The sequence below is a fragment of the Suncus etruscus genome, chromosome 1, assembly GCF_024139225.1.
Source record: "Suncus etruscus isolate mSunEtr1 chromosome 1, mSunEtr1.pri.cur, whole genome shotgun sequence".
NCBI lineage: Eukaryota > Metazoa > Chordata > Mammalia > Eulipotyphla > Soricidae > Suncus > Suncus etruscus.
The window spans coordinates 159,599,659-159,621,344 of record NC_064848.1 but is presented as its reverse complement, the minus strand read 5'-3'; the positions used below and the strand labels follow the sequence as shown (position 1 = coordinate 159,621,344).

General features: G+C 42.0%; 1 protein-coding gene across 2 annotated transcripts in view; it reads right to left on the bottom strand.

Moving 5' to 3' along the window:
- YWHAE (tyrosine 3-monooxygenase/tryptophan 5-monooxygenase activation protein epsilon) overlaps positions 1 to 21,686 on the bottom strand; it is a 46,018-nt gene continuing 24,332 nt past the window's right edge. The window contains exons 2-7 of one of the 2 annotated variants that reach the window (XM_049782630.1): positions 18,429 to 18,628; positions 11,558 to 11,664; positions 9,787 to 9,993; positions 7,632 to 7,768; positions 2,618 to 2,662; positions 1 to 990 (exon numbers count right to left, since the gene is read on the bottom strand). In XM_049782630.1, the coding sequence (XP_049638587.1) occupies positions 2,655 to 2,662; positions 7,632 to 7,768; positions 9,787 to 9,993; positions 11,558 to 11,664; positions 18,429 to 18,628 (659 nt within the window). In that variant the 3' untranslated portion in view covers positions 1 to 990; positions 2,618 to 2,654. The remainder of the gene's footprint in view (positions 991 to 2,617; positions 2,663 to 7,631; positions 7,769 to 9,786; positions 9,994 to 11,557; positions 11,665 to 18,428; positions 18,629 to 21,686) is intronic. The other variant, XM_049782629.1, reaches the window with a different exon arrangement.

The window sequence follows — 21,686 nt, the reverse complement described above, 5'->3', positions numbered from 1 at the left end:
TGTGTTTGGACTAAAGATTTTATTTTAGAAGGATAAAAAGGATGGAGGCGCAATAGTATTTGGCATTTTTAATTTAGGTTTGTTTTATTTAAGTTTAATGTTAATTCCATGCTGTGTTTCAGTAAGAACAATACAGATTCTGTATCTGTGGCTCCAGTCAGATATCCAGTAGTACAAATTAGCTTCAAGTTACACATACTGAACAAAAGAGGTTGAGCGAGCGAAGAAGGATCAGGAGAGGGGGGCCTTGGGGAGGGAAGGAGAAGAAACAAAGAACTGAACACGCATGCAGGCTTTTCCATACCACCTTCAATGCTAACCTGCTTCAGAGGGAGTAAAGGTAGGCAAGAATGAGCAGCCACGGATTGTTGAACTGTTACCAGCACCATGCTTTTCAGCAACATTTCAGCAGAGTTTGAAACACTTTACAGGAAAACCATCACAACAAACTCCCAACCTTTAACCACTTCAAGCTAACACCCAATTAATTTTAACATTGGTATAAAACTCGATTTAAACAATTAGAAAAAGAAAAACGATATACCACATATGCCTCTAGTGTGATTAACCTCGCTTAGATGTTCATATCACTAGACATCTAATGGCTTCCAAATGCAATTTCCATCTAATGGTGATCTTGCCACATCTGGCAGGAGACAATACAGTAATGCTGAAAAAGCCTCTATGCAGTCCTGTTAGTGTCTTAAAGAACCTAAAAGCTGGGACCAGTAAAATCCACAGAAATTCACTCTTGCCTTTAAGAACTTTTGAAAACTGTTTTTAAAAAAACCAACAGGGCAGGAACCTAAATTCTGAGACCCAATGTAAAAGTCAGATTTGGTGGTTCTCAGTGACAATGGGGGGACTTTCCAAAGGGGATGGGATGGGAAGGAGTGGGGTGGTCAGAGATGGTTTCTCTTGTTGGCTTTTTTAGGTCTCACTGATTTTCATCTTCCACATCCTGCAGCGCTTCTTTATTCTGCTCTTCACCTGCAAAGAAGAGAGACAATTATTTCATTCCAAGTAATATTCCTGTGTTTGCTGCAATAGAAATATAAAAAGACAGGCAAAGAGCTTCTAGTATCCTTGCCACCAGAGATGCCTTAGCCAAGAAACGCTGCTGAGTTGAGGTCCTGAATGCTCAATAGTCAAGATGAAAAAAAAAACTGATGCATAGTAAAAGTCAATGATTTTATGCTAAGTAAGCTCAAAATAAACAGCCAGAATAACCAAATCATTAAAATGATTTTCAAGCTTACATGTAAATCTTGGGTCAAAATACTCTTTCCTCAATAACCTCACCTCTTCATAAATCAGAAAATATATCGTTTATTAATTCCGCAGGATTTGTGTTCTTAGAGGGTTTTGATTTTTGTAGATATTGCTTCAATCTTGTATCATGTTGATTTCACTGAACCATAACCAGAATTGTTAACTCCAGAGCAAAAGAGCATGCTCCAAATAAACCAACCTACTGAGGTTATTCAAGAAGGGCATTTGAACCAGCAATATCTCATGCCATTTTCCTTTTTCTCTTGGAACATGATTAGCCTGAGTAGTTTCACTATGACATGCAATAACAGAAAGCCAGCCTATTCACTAAGAATCATCTCCCTATTAATAAGCATTAAGTAAACCAGCCATAATAGACATGCAGGCTTTGACTAAAACCAAAAACAAGATATAATCAGTTGTATATTAATAAACCACTTAATTCCTATAGTAACTAGTTTTACTCTAAACTAACCCAACAATCTTAAGTTTAAAACAATCCATCCAGCTTGTTAAATTAATTAGGATGACTTGGAGACAGTAACACCATTTTTACTTTCTGTACAACAAAAGCTTTGTAAATAAAACCTTAACATTAAATTTAATTAGGATGGCCAATTAACACTAAAACTGGTTGTCTTCAACCTTATTTATCCAAAGGAATGCTTTAGACAGTCTTAAAAACTCCAAAATAAATTATATTTAGTCATGCACTTAATTTTAAGGGTTTAATTAAGATAGATTCAGGAAAATTCCTTTGTGTTAACAATGCGATATGCATATGAGAGCATGTACCTTGCTTAAATTAAGGGCCTGTTTCAGTCCCTAGCACTGGATGCCACCATAGTGCAATTTTTGAGACCCACAACACTGCCAAAAATCCCACTACTACCACCCCAAATTTTAATACTAATATGTGACTAAATAATGTACTTCAGGTAAACTGGCTTGAATATCGGAAAACAAAAAAAGGAAAGAAACTAATTTCCCAAAAATGAAACTTCACCCAATTAATCTCCACAGACAGGATTACAAATAATAATGCAAACCTAGAAAAAAAAATACAACACTCACTCTAAACTACAACACACTGTCAATATATGGTTAACATAAAACAATAGAGCACACACTAATTCACTCAGAATTGCCAAAAATTTCAAGTAACTTGGGCACTAAATATGGTCAAGCTCAAACTGTGGTAAACAGGTGTAGCAGATCATGTCTTAGGTTTTGCATCCTGGAATATAGAACAGGCAGTTTTGTAAGCAATAGGATAATGATATGCAGGCATGATTAGTGAAGAACCAAAACTAAAGCAGAATTCACTGCCACAATAATGACTTACAAAGAGTTTTTAGGAAAGGAAGAGTTGGATTTTTCCTTTAGGAATCTATATTGCAAGGAGAAAGGGAGGGAGAACAATCATATGAAAGCAACATTACAAGAAAACAAGCTAAGAGCAGGACAAAGGAAAACATCAATGACAGATTGGGATGGTAAATTCTGGTCTATATAATCTAAACTTCAGTCTACAAAATAATCTATTCATTTTACCCTTATACTCTTTAAAAGGTATTTATACAAGAACAAAATAACCTAACAGGCTATTTCTTTGCTCACTATTCCTAGGTTTTGGGGTAGAAAGGGAACAGTGAAAACACTCTCTACGGACTTACATATGAAACAGTTCTCTAATCACAAGTTATAAGGATTAAAAACACTTGATGAGAAATGGTAGTAATATAGAAAGAGCTATGTTCCAACACACGAGGACATCAACATACTCTATAACAAAAGACTTAAAAACACTTTTTCAGGCCGGAATGATAGCACAGTGGTAAGGTGTTTGCCTTGCACGTGGCCAACCCAGGATGGACCCAAGTTCAAGTCCCGACATCCATATGGTCCCGAGCCTGCAAGGAGTGACTCCTGAGCACCACCAGGTGTGACCCAGAACAAAACCACCACCACCAAAATAACTAACATTTTTTCATTAGAACCTTCAAACAATAATGCTATCCATTTATAACAAAATTTTAAAAAGCATCTAAGAAAATTCTAAACACAAACTACATACCTGAAAACTACCAATACCATGACAGCAATTTTTATATCTATATACTACACTGATTCCAGCATTTTAAAAAAAATTTAATAAAGTATGTGACATGGAAAACAAATTAATTTACTAGGGCACCAGTAATTTAAAAATTCAGATGGAGGGATTGTGGAGAAGAGAACAAGAGTGTGGGCTTGGATTTTAGTACCTTTAGCCAGCTCAGGCTGGCTGTTCCTGGCACTGTGTTCAGGAGGAAACCCTGGCCATGCAGGCCAACTATGTGGTGCCAGAACTGAATGGAGATGGCCTTACCTTCTAAATCACCCCTTTCAAACCTCTTACTTTTTTTGTTTTGGGGCCACACCCAGTGATGCTCAGGGGACCATATGGGATACAAGGATGAAACCCAGGTTGACTGTAGTATGCAAGACAAATACTGTACCTGCTATACTATGGCTCTGGCTCTAACCCGATCACTTTTTCAACTTTACTATAATCCTCAGCTTAACAGTTTTATTTTGGGGTGCCCAGGATCAAATTTGGGGTAGCTGAGAGCAAGACAAAGGCTCTATTTACTCTATCAGTTTCCGAGTTATATTTTTAGACAAAATTCTTAGTTTGTGTCAAGCCAATTTAAATAACTGTTCAATTTACAAAAAATACAAGGCAGGGGGTGGGTGGGTAGAACAACAACACAGTAGGCAGGCGTGTGCCTTGCACAAGGCTGACCTGAGTCAATCCCTGGCATCTCATATGGTCCTCGAGTCTTCCCGGAGTGACTTCAGAGCACAGAGCCAGGAGTAACCCGAGAACCACCATGTATCTTCCATCCCCCCCCCCCCAAAAAAAAAAAAAAAGGCAATTAGATTTCATTAGAAGTTTAAAATATAAAGATCATCGTTGCTAGTGAGACAGTGTAACAGGTAGAGTTCTTGTCTTCCATGCTGCTGCCCAAGTTCAATTCCCATCATCACCTTATTGTCCCCAAGCCTGTCTGAAGTACCCCTGAGCACTGCCAGATGTGCCTCCCCAAAAAACCTTATTATCCTTAAGATACATACATGCTATGTCACCTGTACTAAGTATCTATATAATGATTCAGGAGAATAAAGCATATTGGGCCTGAAGACTGCTCAAATGGTACAGCACATGCCTGACATGGCAATGCTCAGAATTCAGAACCCCAGTAGCAGACACTTCAAATGTCCTTGATTTTTGGTTTTGGGGGTCACACCTGGCAACGCTCAGGAGGACCATAGTGTGCTAGAAAATGAACTGGGTAAGGCACATACAAGTGCCTTACATGCTGTCTCTAGCTCCTGTCCTCGAGTTTCAAAATAATAGAACATATGTTGCTTTGGCCAATAGAGAAGACAACTAGCCTCAAACACTACTTGCTTGTTAGTAGCAAATGACCTACACCAGGGTGAAAATTATTCTTTTGGGAATAAACCAAATAAAATTTTATTTTAAAATTGAGGCTGGTGTGGCCAGAGAGCTAGTACAGCTGGTAGGACGCTTAAATTGCACACAGCCAACCCAGGTTCAATGGCCAGCATCCCATATGGTCCACTGAGCACCACCAGAAGTAATTTCCTGAGTGAATCAGGAGTAACAACCTCTTAGCATTACCAGGTGGGTGACCCCCAAGAAAGGAGAGAGGGACAGAAGATAGTACAGAGTAAGGTGTTTGCCTTGTAGGAGCCAGTACAACAAAACTAACAGTTTGAGCAATAGTAGAGCACCTGGGGCTTCAATCTCCAAGACCTCATATAGTTATTGGAACACCAAACCAATCTACCAGAAGTGATCCCTGAGTGAACTGCCAAGAATAAGCCCTGAGCACTATTGGTGTGGCCCACATCTGTCACCTCCTACCCCCCAAAAAAAGTCAACCAATCTATGCTAAATATACACAGGATATACAGTAGTGTTTGCCTTGCATAAAATGTAGCAGACCAGGGGCCGGAGAGATAGCATGGAGGTAAGGCGTTTGCCTTTCATGCTGGAGGTCATCGGTTCGAATCCCGGCGTCCCATATGGTCCCCCGTGCCTGCCAGGAGCAATTTCTGAGCCTGGAGCCAGGAATAACCCCTGAGCACTGCCGGGTGTGACCCAAAAAAAACCACAAAAAAAAAAATGTAGCAGACCAGGTTTAATACCTGGCACATGTATGATCACCCCAAGCACTGCTAAGAGTGATTCCTGGGCAGGGTCAAAAAGCCCTGTTATTGTTTGTTTGTTCCTCCCAAAAGAAAAATCAACAAATGTGGGTTAGAGATAGTTCAGAAAGCAGAAAACATGCTTTATGTGCAGGTCAGTGTTAAAACACTGGCACCATCTTCCTCGAACTGCCTTTCTTAGTATACAAGGTGTGTCCCCAAAATAACATTAGCCATTTCTCTCCTCCCAAATATTTTTAAAAATAAAAGTGTGCTCCGCGTGCAGTAAGCCTAATTTTTATTGTATTTTATTTGTTTGTTTTTGGGCCACATCCGATGACGCTCAGGAGTTACTCCTGGCTATGCCCTCAGGAATCGCTCGCTCCTGGCTTGGGCAACCATATGGAATCTGGGGATTGAACAGTGGTCCATTCTAGGCTAGTGCAGGCACGGCAGACACCCTATCGCTGCACCATAGCTCCAGCCCCTAGAGAGTCCAATTTTAACCCAAGCAACAAAGATTTCCTAAGCACCATCAAGTATGATCCAAACCCACAAAGTTAAATGTTTACAGCTGAAAGTTCTAAAGAGAAAGATTAAGCCAGATCTCTTATGGTCCTGTAAGAAGTTACTTTTATTTTTTGTTTTATTTTTGTTTTTGGTTTACACCGGGGCGCTCAGGGGTTACTCATGGCTCTGCGTCAGAAGTCACTCCTGGCAGGCTCGGGGGAACCATATGGGATACCAGGAATCAACTGGAGTCTATCCAGGGTTGGCAGCATGCAAGGCAAACCCCCTACCACTATGCTATCTCTCCAGCCCCACCCCTAAGAATTCTCTAAATGAAAGACATCCATATAAAACGTCTATGCTTCATAAATATAAACTGATATTTATCTAGTCTCAACCAGAGGGCACTATGCAGTCAAACCACTAATTTGAAATCAAATTCAGATGGAATTAAAACTCACAAAACTCAAGAGTCATAATACTGAAAATCAACCCGTTTGTGCATGCTAGAGAAAGAATTCAATAACCAGCAGAGCATGGTTTGCATGTAAGAAGCCTGAGTTTAATCCCCAGAACCCTATGGGCCACTGACTACTTCCAAAAATGGTAAGAGTACCAAGAATAGAGTAGCCTCTGAGCACTGCCGGAGGCAGCACCACAATGAAGGGGGGGAGGTAGTGACACCCACACAGAGTGATAGCATTGTAGGTAGAAAGCTTGTTTTGTACGTAGCTGACCCAGGTTCGATCCACAGCAACCTATATAGTGGTCCCTTAAGCCTGCCAGGAGTAACCCAGGTGCTAAGTCAAAAGGCCCTTCCCCAAAAGGAAGAGGTGACCTGATTTGAGAATGAGGCTGTAGTTTAGCAGTATAGCATTTGCCTTGAATGTGAGATGCCATGTTAGATTCCTAGCACCAAGAGTCAATTGGTCTGCTTCCCCTCACCTTTTTTATCCCCATACTTCAAAGTGTGAGAAAAGGCAAGCTAAGTTCAAAAATTACAAATGAGACAAAATTACTAAATAAATAACAAACGATCCCATTTCCAAAGATCACTTATCTTCTCAAAATCCCAAATAAAAGACAGTAATATAATTTTCTGTTAAAATCTAATAATTTAAAACTTGATAAGAAAAAAAAACAACAAAGGTCGAGGGGCCGGAACAGATATATATTACAGTGGGTAAGGCATTTGTCTTGCAAGCAGCCGTTCCATATTCAATCCCTGGCATCCCATATGGTCCTTTGAGCCTGCCAGGAGCAATTTATGAGCGCAGAGGGTGGAAAACCCCTGAATGCTGTCAGGTATAGCTCAAAAACAAAACAAGAAAGTTGTGAGTCTTAAAGCTTAATGTTCAAAATCAGAAAAAAAAAAAAAAAAAAAAAAGAAAAGCCCAGGAGTTTCTAAAAATACAAGATCCAACATCTGAGGGGCCGGAGCATGAATACAGCAGGTAGGGCACTTGCCTCCCTCAGCACGACATTAGCCCTGGCAGGAGTGACCCCTGAGCACAAAGCCATGAATAACCCAAGAGAACTTCGAAGTGGTGGCCCCAAAACAAATTAAACAAAAACAAATTTCCAACATTTTCCAACATTTGTGACATTAAACTTCAGAATTTCCTTACCATCACCCTGCATGTCTGAAGTCCATAGTGTCAGATTATCACGTAACAACTGCATGATAAGTGTAGAGTCCTTATAGCTTTCTTCACTCAGCGTATCCAGTTCTGCAATTGCATCATCAAAAGCTGCTTTTGCCAACCTTTGCGTATTAAAAAAGAAAAAGACAATTAGAGAGGGAGAGACACAATTCCAAGATGACTTGAATTGTCTTAGTTCAGACAGCTGTGCTATCACTCTGGCCTTAACTATTTTATACAAACACCATACACACATACATCTACTGAAATGCTTCTAGAAATGTTAACAGACCTATATATGTAACATATACAAAGCAAATAAATTAACCAAAGACTACATCAGCAATATAAATAATACTAAAAACAGGGCTGGAGCAGTGGCGCAAGCGGTAGGGCGTTTGCCTTGCACACGCTGACCTAGGATGGACCATGGTTCGATCCCCTGGCATCCCATATGGTCCCCCAAGCCAGGAGCGCTTTCTGAGCTCATAGTTAGGAGTAACCCCTGAGCGTCATAAGGTGTGGCCCAAAAACAAAAACAAAACAAAATAAAGAACACTAAAAATGTGATATTAAGGGGCCAGAGCAAGACAGCAAAAGTAGAGATCTTGCCTTGTACAGTTGGCCTGAATTGGATCCTTAACAATTGATTGCTATAGTTACAGAGGGCAGAGTCAGAAATAAGCCCTGAATACTGTTGGGTATGGCCAGAAAAACAAAATAAATAAGTAGAGTAACATTCAAGGGACAGAACCGATAGAACAATGGGTAGGGCATCTGCCTTGCACAATGTTGACCTAGGTTTGATCCTTGGCATTCCATACAGTCCCTCTGAACCTGCCAAGAGTAATTCCTATGCACAGAGCCAGGAAGCACAGCTGAGTATAGCCCCAAAACAAACCAACTAAAAATTTATAATTTAAAAAATAAAAGTAGTGACATTCAACTGAAGACTAAAGTCCCCCAAAATTAACCATCACCTAATATTTTCAAAACAGATTTTCAACAAAGATGCCCAAACAATTAAAGGAAGAAAACAAGATTAATCTGGGCCAAATTCTAGCACAACAGCTAGGGCATTTGCCTTGTACACAGTCAGCCCAGGTTCAATCCCCAGCTTCCCATATGGTACCCCGAGTCTGCCAGGAGTAATTTCTAAGAGCAGAGCCAAGAGTAACCAAGAGTTACTATGAGTTACCAAGAGTAACTAAAAGTGTTACATCCCTCCCCCTAAAAAAAAAAAATGAAAGAGAAAAGAAGGGGCTGGAGTGATGGCACAGCATCAGGGTGTTTGCCTTGCATGCAGCCAAGCCAGGACGAACCTGGGTTCAATCCCTGGCATCCCACATGGTCCCCGGAGCCTGCCAAGAGTGATTGATTTCTGAGCACAGTCAGGAGTAACCCCTGCGTGCCGCCAGGTGTGCCCCCCCCCAAAAATTAAAGAGAGGGGGGAGAAAGTAGGGGGGAGAGAGAGAGAGGGAGAGAGAAGATAATTATTTCATCACAGACTGAAAGTACAAAACAATAAAACCTATGTGTCTGCTTTATACTTCAATACAAAAGTCAATTCATCCCAAGAGCTGGAGACAGGGCTCAGTAGTAAAACATGCCTCTGTGGATCCATCCAATTCCAGCAACACCCAAAATATAAAATTATGTGAGCTAGGGAAGTACTTCAAACCTTCTATGTTTGAGGTCCTAAGTTGAATTCCTCAAACCACCAGAACTGGCTCCAAAAATAAAGCCTCAAAATGAAGACAAAAATATAAAAGTGAGGGCCAGAGAGATAGCATAGAGGTAAGGTGTTTGGCTTGCATGCAGAAGGATGATGTTTTGAATCCTGGCATCAGATATGGTCCCCCGACCCTGCCAGGAGTGATTACTGAGCCTGGAGCCAGGAATAACCCCTGAACACTGCCCAGTATGACCCAAAAGACAAAAAAAAAAAAAAAAAAAATTAGCATACAAATAAGAGAGCCAGGAGTAGCCAGCAACCCTCCCCACCCCCAAGGATAGGATTGGCCCCAAATAAAATAAAATAAAATAGGAATATTACATGCCTCAGGGAAGATGATAAATATAAAGTTACATTCCTTTGTAACCCTTTTCAATTTCTATAAACTCTTCTGTACTAACTTACCTGCAGGCACGGTCAGGGGAATTAAGAATTTCATAGTAGAATACAGAAAAATTGAGAGCAAGACCCAAGCGAATGGGATGCGTTGGTGGAAGTTCTGTCATTGCAATATCACTAGCAGCTTTATAAGCCACTAAGCTATTCTCTGCAGCTTCCTTCCTGTCGTTCCCTGTGGCAAATTCAGCCAGATACCTGTGGTAGTCCCCTTTCCTAAAACAAAATAATAACACTTTAAATGAAAATAAGTGATTATTTTTGTTACATAAGGTCAAACATGATTAACGAGTATACAAAGTTTCCTTCAAAAAAAAAAAAAAAAAAGGCTAGGGCTGGCGGTGGCGCTAGCCTAGGATGGACCCAGTTATATCCCCCGGCATCCCATATGGTCCCCCCAAGCCAGGAGCAATTTCCTAGTGCTGTAACCAAGAGTAACTCAAGAGTAGCCAAAAGTAACTCAACGAGTGTGCCCCAAAAACAAAAACAAAAACAACCACCTGGAGAGATAGCACCGGCGTTTGCCTGCAAGCAGCTGATCCAGGACCAAAGGTGGTTGGTGCGAATCGCGGTGTCCCATATGGTCCCCGGTGCCTACCAGGAGCTATTTCTGAGCAGACAACCAAGAGTAACCCCCGAGCATTGCCGGGTGTGACCCAAAAACCAAAACCAAAACCAAAACAAAACAAAACAAAAAAACACCCCAACCCCAACAGACTCTTCAGTTTGAGATTTTATACTGTCATATGCAAAATCCTACTAAAATTCAATGAAAGGCCTAGAGCTATAGCACAGTGGTAGGGTGTTTGCCTTGTACGCTGCCAATCCATGGACCCACAGTGGCACAGTGGTTCAAATCTCTGCATCCCAGATGGTTCCCAGAGCCTCCCAGGTGCGATTTCTGAGCATAGAGCCAGAAATAACTCGAGCACTCGCCAGAACAAAAACAAACAAAAAAGAACAAAGTAGGAACTGATGAGCACAGGAGGAAGGTATCTTGTCTTGAACACCACCAAACCAAATTAGATCTCCAGCACTCCAGCCCTGCCAAGAGTGACCCTAAGTGTGGACCTAAAACTGGGGTAGAAGGGGAGAGAGATGGGGATGAACTGTGTAACCCATTAATATAGCTAGAACTCACACAAGCAAACTAATGTAAATTAGGATGAATGCAAAATCTAGTTAGGTAATCTTTAATAATATTATCCTCTGTTATGATTAAGCAAAAATTTATAAATATATGTTTAAAGATTAAAATTTCAGGGCAGGAGTGGTGGCGTGAGCAGTAGGGCGTTTGCCTTGCACGAACTAACCTAGGACAAACCTTGGTTTGATCCCCTGGTGTCCCATATGTTCCCCCAAGCCAGGAGTAACCCCTGAACATCACTAGGTGTGGCCCCCCTCAAAGTTAAAATTCCAAGACTTTCTGGGGTGTGTGGAAGGGGGACAAACTTGACAATGCTTAGTTTACTCCTGGCTCTGTACTCAGGATCACTCCTAACAGTGCTCAGGGTGCCAGATGGGTAACAGGAAGCAACTTGGATGGCAATGTGCAAGGTAACCATCATACCCATTATACAATCTCGCTAGACCCCCACTCATTTCTTCTAATAATAAACTAAACCTACAAAAAGAGGTGGGGAAGTAGAAAGTGCATATTTTGCGAACTGGAACTCTAAGTTTAATCCCTTGTAATGCAAATAACACCTAGAACTGAAAAAGAAATGACCATAAGATGACCAACATTTAATCTTACATTTTCTTCTTATATAGAACCTACATTTTATAATAGAAAACCTTGGACTCGCCAGTGTTAGCTGCTGGAATGAGGTGTTTGTCCAGTACATCCAGAATGTCACAACAGATTAACTTTAGTTCAGTCTCAACCTGGAAAAAAGTCAAAAATCGTTTTAAATACAAGAAATTATATACATAAATCAGTACACATTCAGTTTTGAGTTTTAATTTTTGTTGTTTTATATACTATAGTTTAGGTAACATGATTAATTAGCAATTTAAATGTTACTAAGGAACAAAACTACTATAAGCCACAACCAAAGTATCCAAGATCCTCCACCACTTATCCCATGCCATCCAAATCCAATTTGCACTCCCCACTACTGCTTAATACTGTCTATGCCCATTTTTGCTTAATATGCAGCAGATGAATGAGATTAAGTACTTTTTCTCCCAAACTCAATTTCTTAACTCTTTTGCTCTTTAGTTCTATCCACATTGCAGCAACTGTATTTCATCTTTCTTAAAGCTGCACAGAATTTCATTTTGAACTTCTTTATGCAATCAGATGTCCATGAACATCTGGAACATTTCCATATTCAGGCCACTGTACTAAGTACCACAATGAACATCGGTGTGTATGAATCTTTTTGATTTAATGTTGTTTTGGGGGTAGATGCCAAGAGTAGAATTGTTGGGTCCTGTAGAAACTCTATTTTAGAATACACATATGCTTCTATTCTACCATTTATCTCTTTTTTTTGGGGGGGGGAATCAGAAAACATGTCTTCCTATTGTATAAATTATCCTATTTCTATGCATGAACAACTACTAGCTCAGAGACTAGTAGGACACAGGCTTTACCTGTGAGAAGCCCATATTGAATCATAAAATATGCACCAAAAGGCAAGACCCCACCCAATGATGAATCCAATCGTCCATGTACCCCTAATCACTGCAGAGTGTAGTCCCCAAGTACCTCCCCTGCCAACAATAAAAGAGGTTCTTTCAATTAAGCTAGAGAATGGGAAGTGTGTGTCACACACGCATGTTCGTGCACACAACACACGGAGTGATAGCCCAGTGGTAGAACATTTGCCTTGCACATGTTCATCCCGGGGGTTTACCCCTGGCATCCCATATGGTTCCCTGAGCCTGCCAGGAGCAATTTCTGATCAGAGCCAGGAGTAAACCGAGAGCCTCCAGGTGTGGCCGAAAATCCAAAAGGGGGAGGGAGGGAAGAGGGGAGAGAGAGAATTGGATGGGGGGGCCACGCCAAGCAATGCTCAGGAATCACTTCAGCTCTGTACTAAGGAATTACTACTCCTGGCTGTTCGGAGGGGTGGAGTATGACCATATGGGATTGAACTCAGTTTGTTCATGTTTGTCCACATGTGGTTCAGCAATAGTTCTGTCTTTCCCAATGTAATATCACTTTGACCCCTAAAGAGAATTATTTTAAGTAATGCATTCATATTTAATTTATTTAGTTTTAGGGTCACACCCACCAAGTGCTCTGGAATTAATCTTGGAGGACATAGGGGTGCTAGAGATAGAATCAATATTAGCTGCTTGCAAGAATACCTCAACCTTTATGATATCTCTGGGCATAACTTAATTTGCTTCAGGGGGCTGCCACATCCAGTGGTGCTCAGGAGCTCATATGCACTGCTTAGAGATCAAAATGGAATGAGCAGCAGCAAGGTATGAGATTTACCCCCTACATTAACAACTGCTTCTTTAACAAAGTAACAATTACTGTATTTATCTTGAAAGACAAGCTACTGGGGCCTGAGCGGTGGCGCAGGGCGTAAGGCATTTGCCTTGAGTGCGCTAGCCTTGGACAGACTGAGGTCTGATCCCCTGGCGTCCCATATGGTCCCCCAAGCCAGGAGAGATTTCTGAGCACATAGCCAGGAGTAACCCCTGAGTGTCACTGGGTGTGGGCCCAAAACTTTAAAAAAAAAAAAAAAAAAAAAAAAAAGACAAGATACTCATATCACCAACTTAGAGGGCCAGAAATAATGGTTCATATGGTAAAGTGTGTGTACAGTTTGCCATGTGCAAGGTTCTAGGGTTTAACCCCTACAAAACATTGTAATCGTAGCACTACAGGTGTAGTTGTAGCAATATGGGGGGCCTCCCACAAAATAACTTAATGATCACACCCTGGTCACTTTCTGAAAACATAAAAAAAAATTCAAACAGTTTGTCTCCAATGCTCAGATGCCTAACTAGAACTATACTCAACTGCCAGTTGAGTTTTGTCTTGGAGCCACATCCAGCATTGCTCAGGGATCACCCCTAGTGAGTTCAGAGGATCATATAAAATGCTGTGGATCAAACATAGCCTGGTGCAAGTCAAATACCTTACTGCTACACTATCGTTTCCAATGCCTAAACTGCAATTAATTTAAAAACAGATATAAAAATCCAGTAATTGGGGGCCGGAGAGATAGCATGGAGGTAAGGCGTTTGCCTCTCATGCAGGAGGTCATCGGTTTGAATCCCGGCGTCCTATATATGGTCCTCCCGTGCCTGCCAGGAGCAATTTCTGAGCCTGGAGCCAGGAATAACCCCTGAGCACTGCCGGGTGTGACCCAAAAACCACAAAAAAAAAAAAAAAAAATCCAGTAATTGCACAAAAAAATTCTGTCAAAGTAAATACTGCCATTCACTTCTTTTATTCACAATATTCTTTCATTATGCTGCTCTAGCCTGGAAGACAAATATTCTAATCATCACACAACTTTCTAACTTCCTGTTGTAGTTTCTTTACTCCCATTACTGATGAGAAATATATATTAAGAGACTATCATCTCGGGCCCGGAAAGATAGCACAGCGGCGTTTGCCTTGCAAGCAGCCGATCCAGGACCAGAGGTGGTTGGTTCGAATCCCGGTGTCTCATGTGGTCCCCCGTGCCTGCCAGGAGCTATTTCTGAGCAGACAGCCAGGAGTAACCCCTGAGCACCTTCGGGTGTGGCCCAAAAACCAAAAAAAAAAAAAGAGAGAGAGAGAGACTATCATCTCATGAATCTTGTTTTTGGGAACAAGAGGTGTGTGGAAGAGAAGGTGTGTGTAAGCACCTACAGTGCTCATAGGGCCATATGCCAAGTGGATCAAATCCATGATCAAACAAATCAAAGACCTAACCTCTTGCACCATCTCTCCAGCCCCCCATCCTGAAAATAAATCTTTCATCTCTCAATGTGTTAGTCTGTCATCTCACTTCTTACTTTTCTACTTATGCCCAAATTTCACAATCATACACAGATCTCATTCTTTAGAACTAACAAGTTATTGGGGCTGAAGTGGTGGTGCAGCAGTAGGGCATTTGCCTTGCATGCGTGGCTGACAGGACAGTACACGGTTCGATCACCCAGTGTCCCATATGGTCTTCCAAGCCAGGAGCAATTTCTGAACGCATAGCCAGGAGTAACCCTGAGCGTCACTGGGTGTGGCCTCCTCCAAAAAAGAACTAACAAGTTATTAAATATAAATGTTGGGTTTTGAGCTAACCTTAATGGTTGGGGGTGGTTATTCAGGTAGAGGTTTTAAAACATTGTCACATGCAAAGCTTGTTTTGAGTTTTCCTTTGAACTATCTCACCAGCCTCTTCAAGTTCTTCACACCATTAACAAATTTTTCATTTCCTTGGTCTTAGTAAAACAGTAAATTTGCTACAAACAATTCATATTATTCATTCCAGCATATTTAAGTGTAATAGTTAACACTGGTATCAGTTCTGACTTCTAATTAAGTAGATATTTTATAAATCAGAACCTAGAATTCCTGTCAATAAGTTGGAATATCTACCTTTACAAAGTTAAAGACTGTAACTATCTTGTACTATTAAAGCTATTGTAAACATATCACTAGCCCAAAACTGCAAATAGCATGAATTACTCAATAAAAAAGCAGATAGGGCCAGAGCAACAGCACAGCAGTAAGGTGTTTGCCTTGCCTTCTGCTGACCTGGGACAGACCTGGGTTTATCTCCAGTGTCACCAACCCCCTCCCCCCCCAAGAATGCAAGGAGCAATTTCTTTCTGAGCCAGGAGTAACCCCTTGAACACCACCGGATGTGGCCCCAAAAATAATAAACAAGCAGACTATTCTTTCCTCCATGCCAAGTTCATGCTCCAGGCTACTTTGTGTCTATATAATTTTCTCATTATATTACTTGCATGCCTCTCACTAGTATGAGTTTTTCAACAACACCACTACTGACATTTTCAACAGTAACAGTGCAGGATTGGGATAGGGGTAGTAATGAGCTATTCTATGAACAGCAGAATGTTTAACAGCATCCCTATCTATACTATGTTGTGACAATAAAACCTATCTCTAAAGATTGCTGAAAATCTTTTGAAGGGGCTGGAGAGATAGCACAGCTAGCACAGCAGCATTTGCCTTCCAAGCAGCCGACCCAGGACCTAAGGTGGTTGGTTCAAATCCTGGCGACCCATATGATCCCCCGTGCCTGCCAGGAGCTATTTCTGAGAATATAGCCAGGAGTAACCCGAGCACTGCCGGGTATGGCCCAAAAAAAACAAAAACCAAAAAAAAAAAAAAAAAAAGAGTAAGTTCTAGGGCCGGAGTGGGGTAAGGCAGTCTTCCTTGCCCATGCTAACCTAGGATAGACCGCGGTTCCCCCGGAGTCCCATATGGTTCCCCAAGCCAGGAGCGATTTCTGAGCGCATAGCCAAGAATAACCCAAACGTCACCAGATATGGCCCAAAAACCAATAAATAAATAAATAAGTCCTGAGCCAGAGAGATAACACAGTGGTAAGGTGTTTGCCTTGTATACAGCCAACACAAGACAGACTCTGGTTCAACTCCCAACATCCCATATGGTCACCCAAGCCTGCCAGCAGTGATTGCTGAGCAGTCAGGAGTAACCCCTGAGAGCAGCCAGGTGTGAGAATGAATGGAATAAATGAATGAATGAATGAATAAATAAATGAAGAAGAGAGAAGAAAGAAGTCCTGAGTACCACCAGATGTGGCTGAAAATAATTACATTTAGATATATACACACTATAGTGTGGGAGCCCAGAGGCACATGCACACCTCTTGCAGAGATACAAGGATACTTCATACCTGATGATTTTGGGGTTTGTTTGTTTGTTTTGGCTTTTTGGACCATTAAGAGAGGTTCAGAGATCATTTCTTGATCTCCACTCAGTAATTACATCCAGCAATACTCAATACCCATATGGGATTAAAGCCAGGTCAGCATTATGCAAGGTAAATGTCCTACCCATTGTACTATTACCACTCCAAAACCCACAACCTGGTCTTTTTCTATTCTTGGGGGAGCACAAAACCAAACAAACATCAAATTGTATAATACAAGAAAGCTGCACAAATATTTGTTTGCACAAATATTCAGTGGTGAACTGCACTGAACTGCCACTTTCAAGTCACTCATATTGTAGTAATCACAATAAAACAAAGTAATCACAATTAAAAAAAACTTAAAAGGCTGCAGAGACCAAGCTGAATGGAATAATAAACATATGCTTTGAATGAAGCACCACGTGATCCCCACCAAGCACGGTCAAGGAGCAAGATTCAAGCACCACTGGTAAAATCCAAAACCAAACAGGGCCTGGAGAGATAGCACAGCGGTGTTTGCCTTGCAAGCAGCCGATCCAGGACCAAAGGTGGTTGTGGTTCGAATCCTGGTGTCCCATATGCCCCCCCGCCCGCCGCCCCCCCCCCTGCCTGCCAGGAGCAATTTCTGAGCAGACAGCCAGGAGTAGCCCCTGAGCACTGCCGGGTGTGGCCCAAAAACCAACAAAACAAAACAAAACAAAACAAAACAAACTGTTGATGATCAGTACTGAACACTAACTATCCTTGCTTTCAAGGAAAAGGTTGTCCAATAACTGTCCTAAATAATATGCAGCAATAATTCCATAATCGAGGTTACCAAAAAAAAAAAAAAAAAAAAAAACATAAAAAGAATCTATATTTTAAGTCTGTATACCAGGCTATGAACAACAGTCAACAGTACTAAGGCATCTTCTATGAAAGGTTTTTGGGCCACACTCAGGAGTTACTCCTGGCTTGAAGGACCATATGGATACCGAGAGATCCGTCCTAAGCTAGTGTGCACAAGGCGGACACCTTACCCCTTGGCACCACCACACTGGCCCCCCATGAAAGGTGTTTTGTTTGGTTTGGTTTGGTTTTTGGGTCACACTTGGCAGTGCTCAGGGAACCATATGAAGTGCTGGGATTTGAACCACTGTCCTGCATGCAAGGCAAACGCCTTACCACTGTGCTATCTTCCAGCCCCCCCATGAAAGGTATTTTTAAGGCTTCTTTAAAAGACCTAGAGCAACGTCAAGTGTGACCCTGAAACGAAACAAAACAAAAAAAAGTTTTAAAGCTTCTTACAGACCCTTTTAACACAGAAATGTTAACATGGGGGGTCCGAAGAAAAGAGTACAGTGTAATTAACATATCTGCCTTGAACACGACTGACAAGAGTATGATCCCCAGGAGTGATTACTGAGTGTAGGACAGGCAAGCAGGGAGGATGAGTAACATGGACAAGCACTAAAAAACGTATCTCAAATTCATTAAACAGCTGATTTTGAAGTTTGGTCACTACACATCTGGAACTCCTACTGTTGCCGGATTCTGCATTCACTTACCCAAATGTACATGGAATAGTGTTTACAGAGTTTAAGAAAGATTTACCAGGGGCTGGGCGGTGGCGCTAGAGGTTAAGGTGCCTGCCTTGCCTGTGCTGGCCTTAGAAGGACCGCAGTTCGATCCCCTGGCGTCCCATATGGTCCCCCCAAGCCAGGAGCAACTTCTGAGCGCATAGCCAGGAGTAACCCCTGAGCATCACCAGATGTGGCCCAAAAACCAAACCAAAAAAAGATAAAGGCTTACCATTTGTCGGTATTCTCGGATCATTTTTAGTTTGTCTTCTCCTCCCTTATTTTCTTCTTTCTGTTCAATGCTGCTGATTATTCTCCAGGAAGCTCTTCTAGCTCCAATCACATTTTTATATGCAACGGATAAGAGGTTTCTTTCTTCAACTGTCAACTCTACATCCATTCCTGCTACTTTCTTCATTGATTCCACCATTTCTGTAAGGAAGGAAAAAAAACTTAAAATCAGACCTTATAAATCAGGTTAACTTTACTTCAAGGGTCTTCTTTCAACTATGGTGAACTTATGGTGAACAAAAGGCAAGACTTGGGGGGGGATGGGAGAGAAGGGGTGGGGTCACAAGAGGCTATGTTCAGAAAATATTGTTTGCAGTGCTCAAGGGACAGTATCCGGTATCAAAAGACAAACATAGGGGTCCAGAGAGTGATAAGCACAGTGATAAGGCAATCTGCCTGGCATGTGGCAGACCAAGGACAAAACCAGTCAATCCCCAACATCCCAGATGGTCCCCAAGCCTGCCAAGAGCGATTTCTGAGTGCACAGCCAGGAGTAAACCCTGAGCACCGCCACATGTGGCCCAAAAATAGAACCCTCCCACCAAAAATAGAACCTATATGGGCTAAAGTGATAGAGGGTAGGGTGTTTTGCCTTGCATGTGATCAACCCAGATTCGTGTCTCATCACCCTATATGGTCTCTAAGTACTGCCAGGAGTGATCCCTGAGTGGTCTCTAAGTACTGCCAGGAGTGATCCCTGAGTGTAGAGGCAGGAGTAAACACCGAACACCACCAGGTGTGGCCCAAAAACAGACAACCTGTTAGTATTACCCATAATACTAACCCTCTTCCAAGCACAGGTAGCAATTTTAACAAAATCAAGTAATCATCAAAACACAATGAACCAGGGAAGAATGCCAAGGGAGGGGCCAGAGAGATAGCACAGTGGCAGTGTATTTGCCTTACAAGCAGCCAATCCAGGATGGATAGTGGTTCCAATCCCGGCATCCCATATGATCCCCCAAGCCTGCCAGGAGAGAATTCGGAGCACAGAGCCAGGAGTAACCCCAGGAGTGCTGGGTGTAACCCAAAAACAAAACAAAACAAACAAAAAAGAATAGCATGGGAGGGGAAATCGCACCAGCTCAGAATGATAGCACAGCAGGTAAGGCATCTGCAATGCCTGATTACTAGCAGGGGTCTCAAACTCAATTAGCCTTGAACATTTGGGGGTGTGACCCAAACAACTAAAACAAAACAAAACAGGATTCCTCTAGGGCAGAGCCACAAAATGTTGTACGGAGGGCCGTTTGAGACCCCTGCTGTAAGGTGTGTCCCCAAATCCCCCCCCAATAGAGAGAATAGAACAATGGTTAACATGCTTGCCTTGCAGTTGACTAAGGTTCCATCACTGACATCCCACATGGTTTCCTGAGCAATCAGGAGTGATTCCTTGTACAGAGCCAGGAGTAACCCTTTGCTGGGTGTGGTCCAAAAACCAAACCAACCAAAAATGAACTAAAACTGCACAGAAACAAATCTATGGGTCAGAGAACAGCACAGTGGGTAGGGCATTTGCCTTGCATGCGGTCAGCCTAGGTTTGATCCTCAGCATCCCATATGGTCCCCTAAGCCTCCCAGGAGCAATTTCTAAGTGCCATGTCAGAAGTAACCCTGCATATTGCATACTGTTCCATTTACAAGTATAAATGCATATAAAGCCCTGAGTTTAATTGGTGCCCAGCACCAATAACAAGATCTTGGAGCCGTAGAGAGAGCACAGCAGTAGGGCATTTGCCTTAGATATAGAAGGACGGTGGTTCAAATCCCGGCATCCCTCATGGTCCCCCAAGCCTGCCAGGAGCGATTTCTGAGTGTAGAGCCAGAAGTAACCCAAGCACTGCCCGGTGTGACCCAAAAACAAAAATATAAATAAATAAATAAATAAATAAATAAATAAATAAATAAATAAAATAAGCCAATTACAAGATCTAAAGTGTGTTTTATTAAACATGCTTGAAAGGCCTGGAGAATAAGTTTTTGAGTGTGGAAGGCATTGGCTCAATTCTCTATTGGGTATGGTCCAAACAGAATTTTTTTTTTGGTTTTTGGGTCACACCTGGCAGCGATCAGGGGTTACTCCTGGCATTAGGCTCAGAAATTGCTCCAGGCGGGCACGGGAGTACCATAAGGGATGCCAGGATTTGAACCACAGTCCTTCTGCATGCAAGCCAAACGTACCACGTCCATGCTATCTCTCCGACCCCCTAAGGAAGAAATTTTTAATTAATTTTCTGGGGCAGACTGGAGCAATAGCACAGCAGGTAAGGCCAACCCAGGTTCAATTCTGGGCCTACCAGGAGTATTTTCTTTTCTTTTCTTTTCTTTTCTTTTCTTTTCTTTTCTTTTCTTTTCTTTTCTTTTCTTTTTTTTTTTTTTTTGGTTTTTGGGTCACACCTGGTGACGCTCAGGGGTTACTCCTGGCTATGCACTCAGAAGTCACTCCTGGCTTGGGGGACCATATGGGACACAGGGGGATCGAACTGAGGTCCATCCAAGGCTAGCACAGGCAAGGCTAGCGCCACCGCCCGGCCCCCAGAAGTATTTTCTGAGAGAAGCCAGGTGTAACCCTGAGCACTGCTGAATGTGGCCCAAAACATATTTTCTTACAGACTTAAAAAATCTATTCCCGGGGCCGGCGAGGTGGCGCTAGAGGTAAGGTGTCTGCCTTACAAGCGCTAGCCAAGGAAAGGACCACGGTTCGATCCCCTGGTGTCCCATATGGTCCCCCCAAGCCAGGGGCAATTTCTGAGCGCGTAGCCAGGAGTAACCCCTGAGCATCTAACGGGTGTGGCCCAAAAAAAAAAACAAAAACCAAAACAAAACAAAAAAAAAAATCTATTCCCTAGGGGCCAGAGAAATAGCATGGAGGTAGGGCTTTGGCCTTGCATGCAGAAGGTCATTGGTTCAAATCCCGGTATCCCATATGGTCCCCTGTGCCAGCCAGGAGCGATTTCTGAGCGTGGAGCCAGGAGTAACCCCTGAGCACTGCCGGGTGTGACCTAAAAACCAAAAAATAAAATAAAATAAAATAAAATAAAATAAAATAAAATAAAATAAAATAAAATAAATATATAGATTCCCTAACAACCAGTCACAGGATAAGGAAATGCATCATATAACAAACATATCATATGTAATATAACCCATTATAAAACAAACTTATCTTTGTATGTTTGTATTCTAAAAAGTATTGACT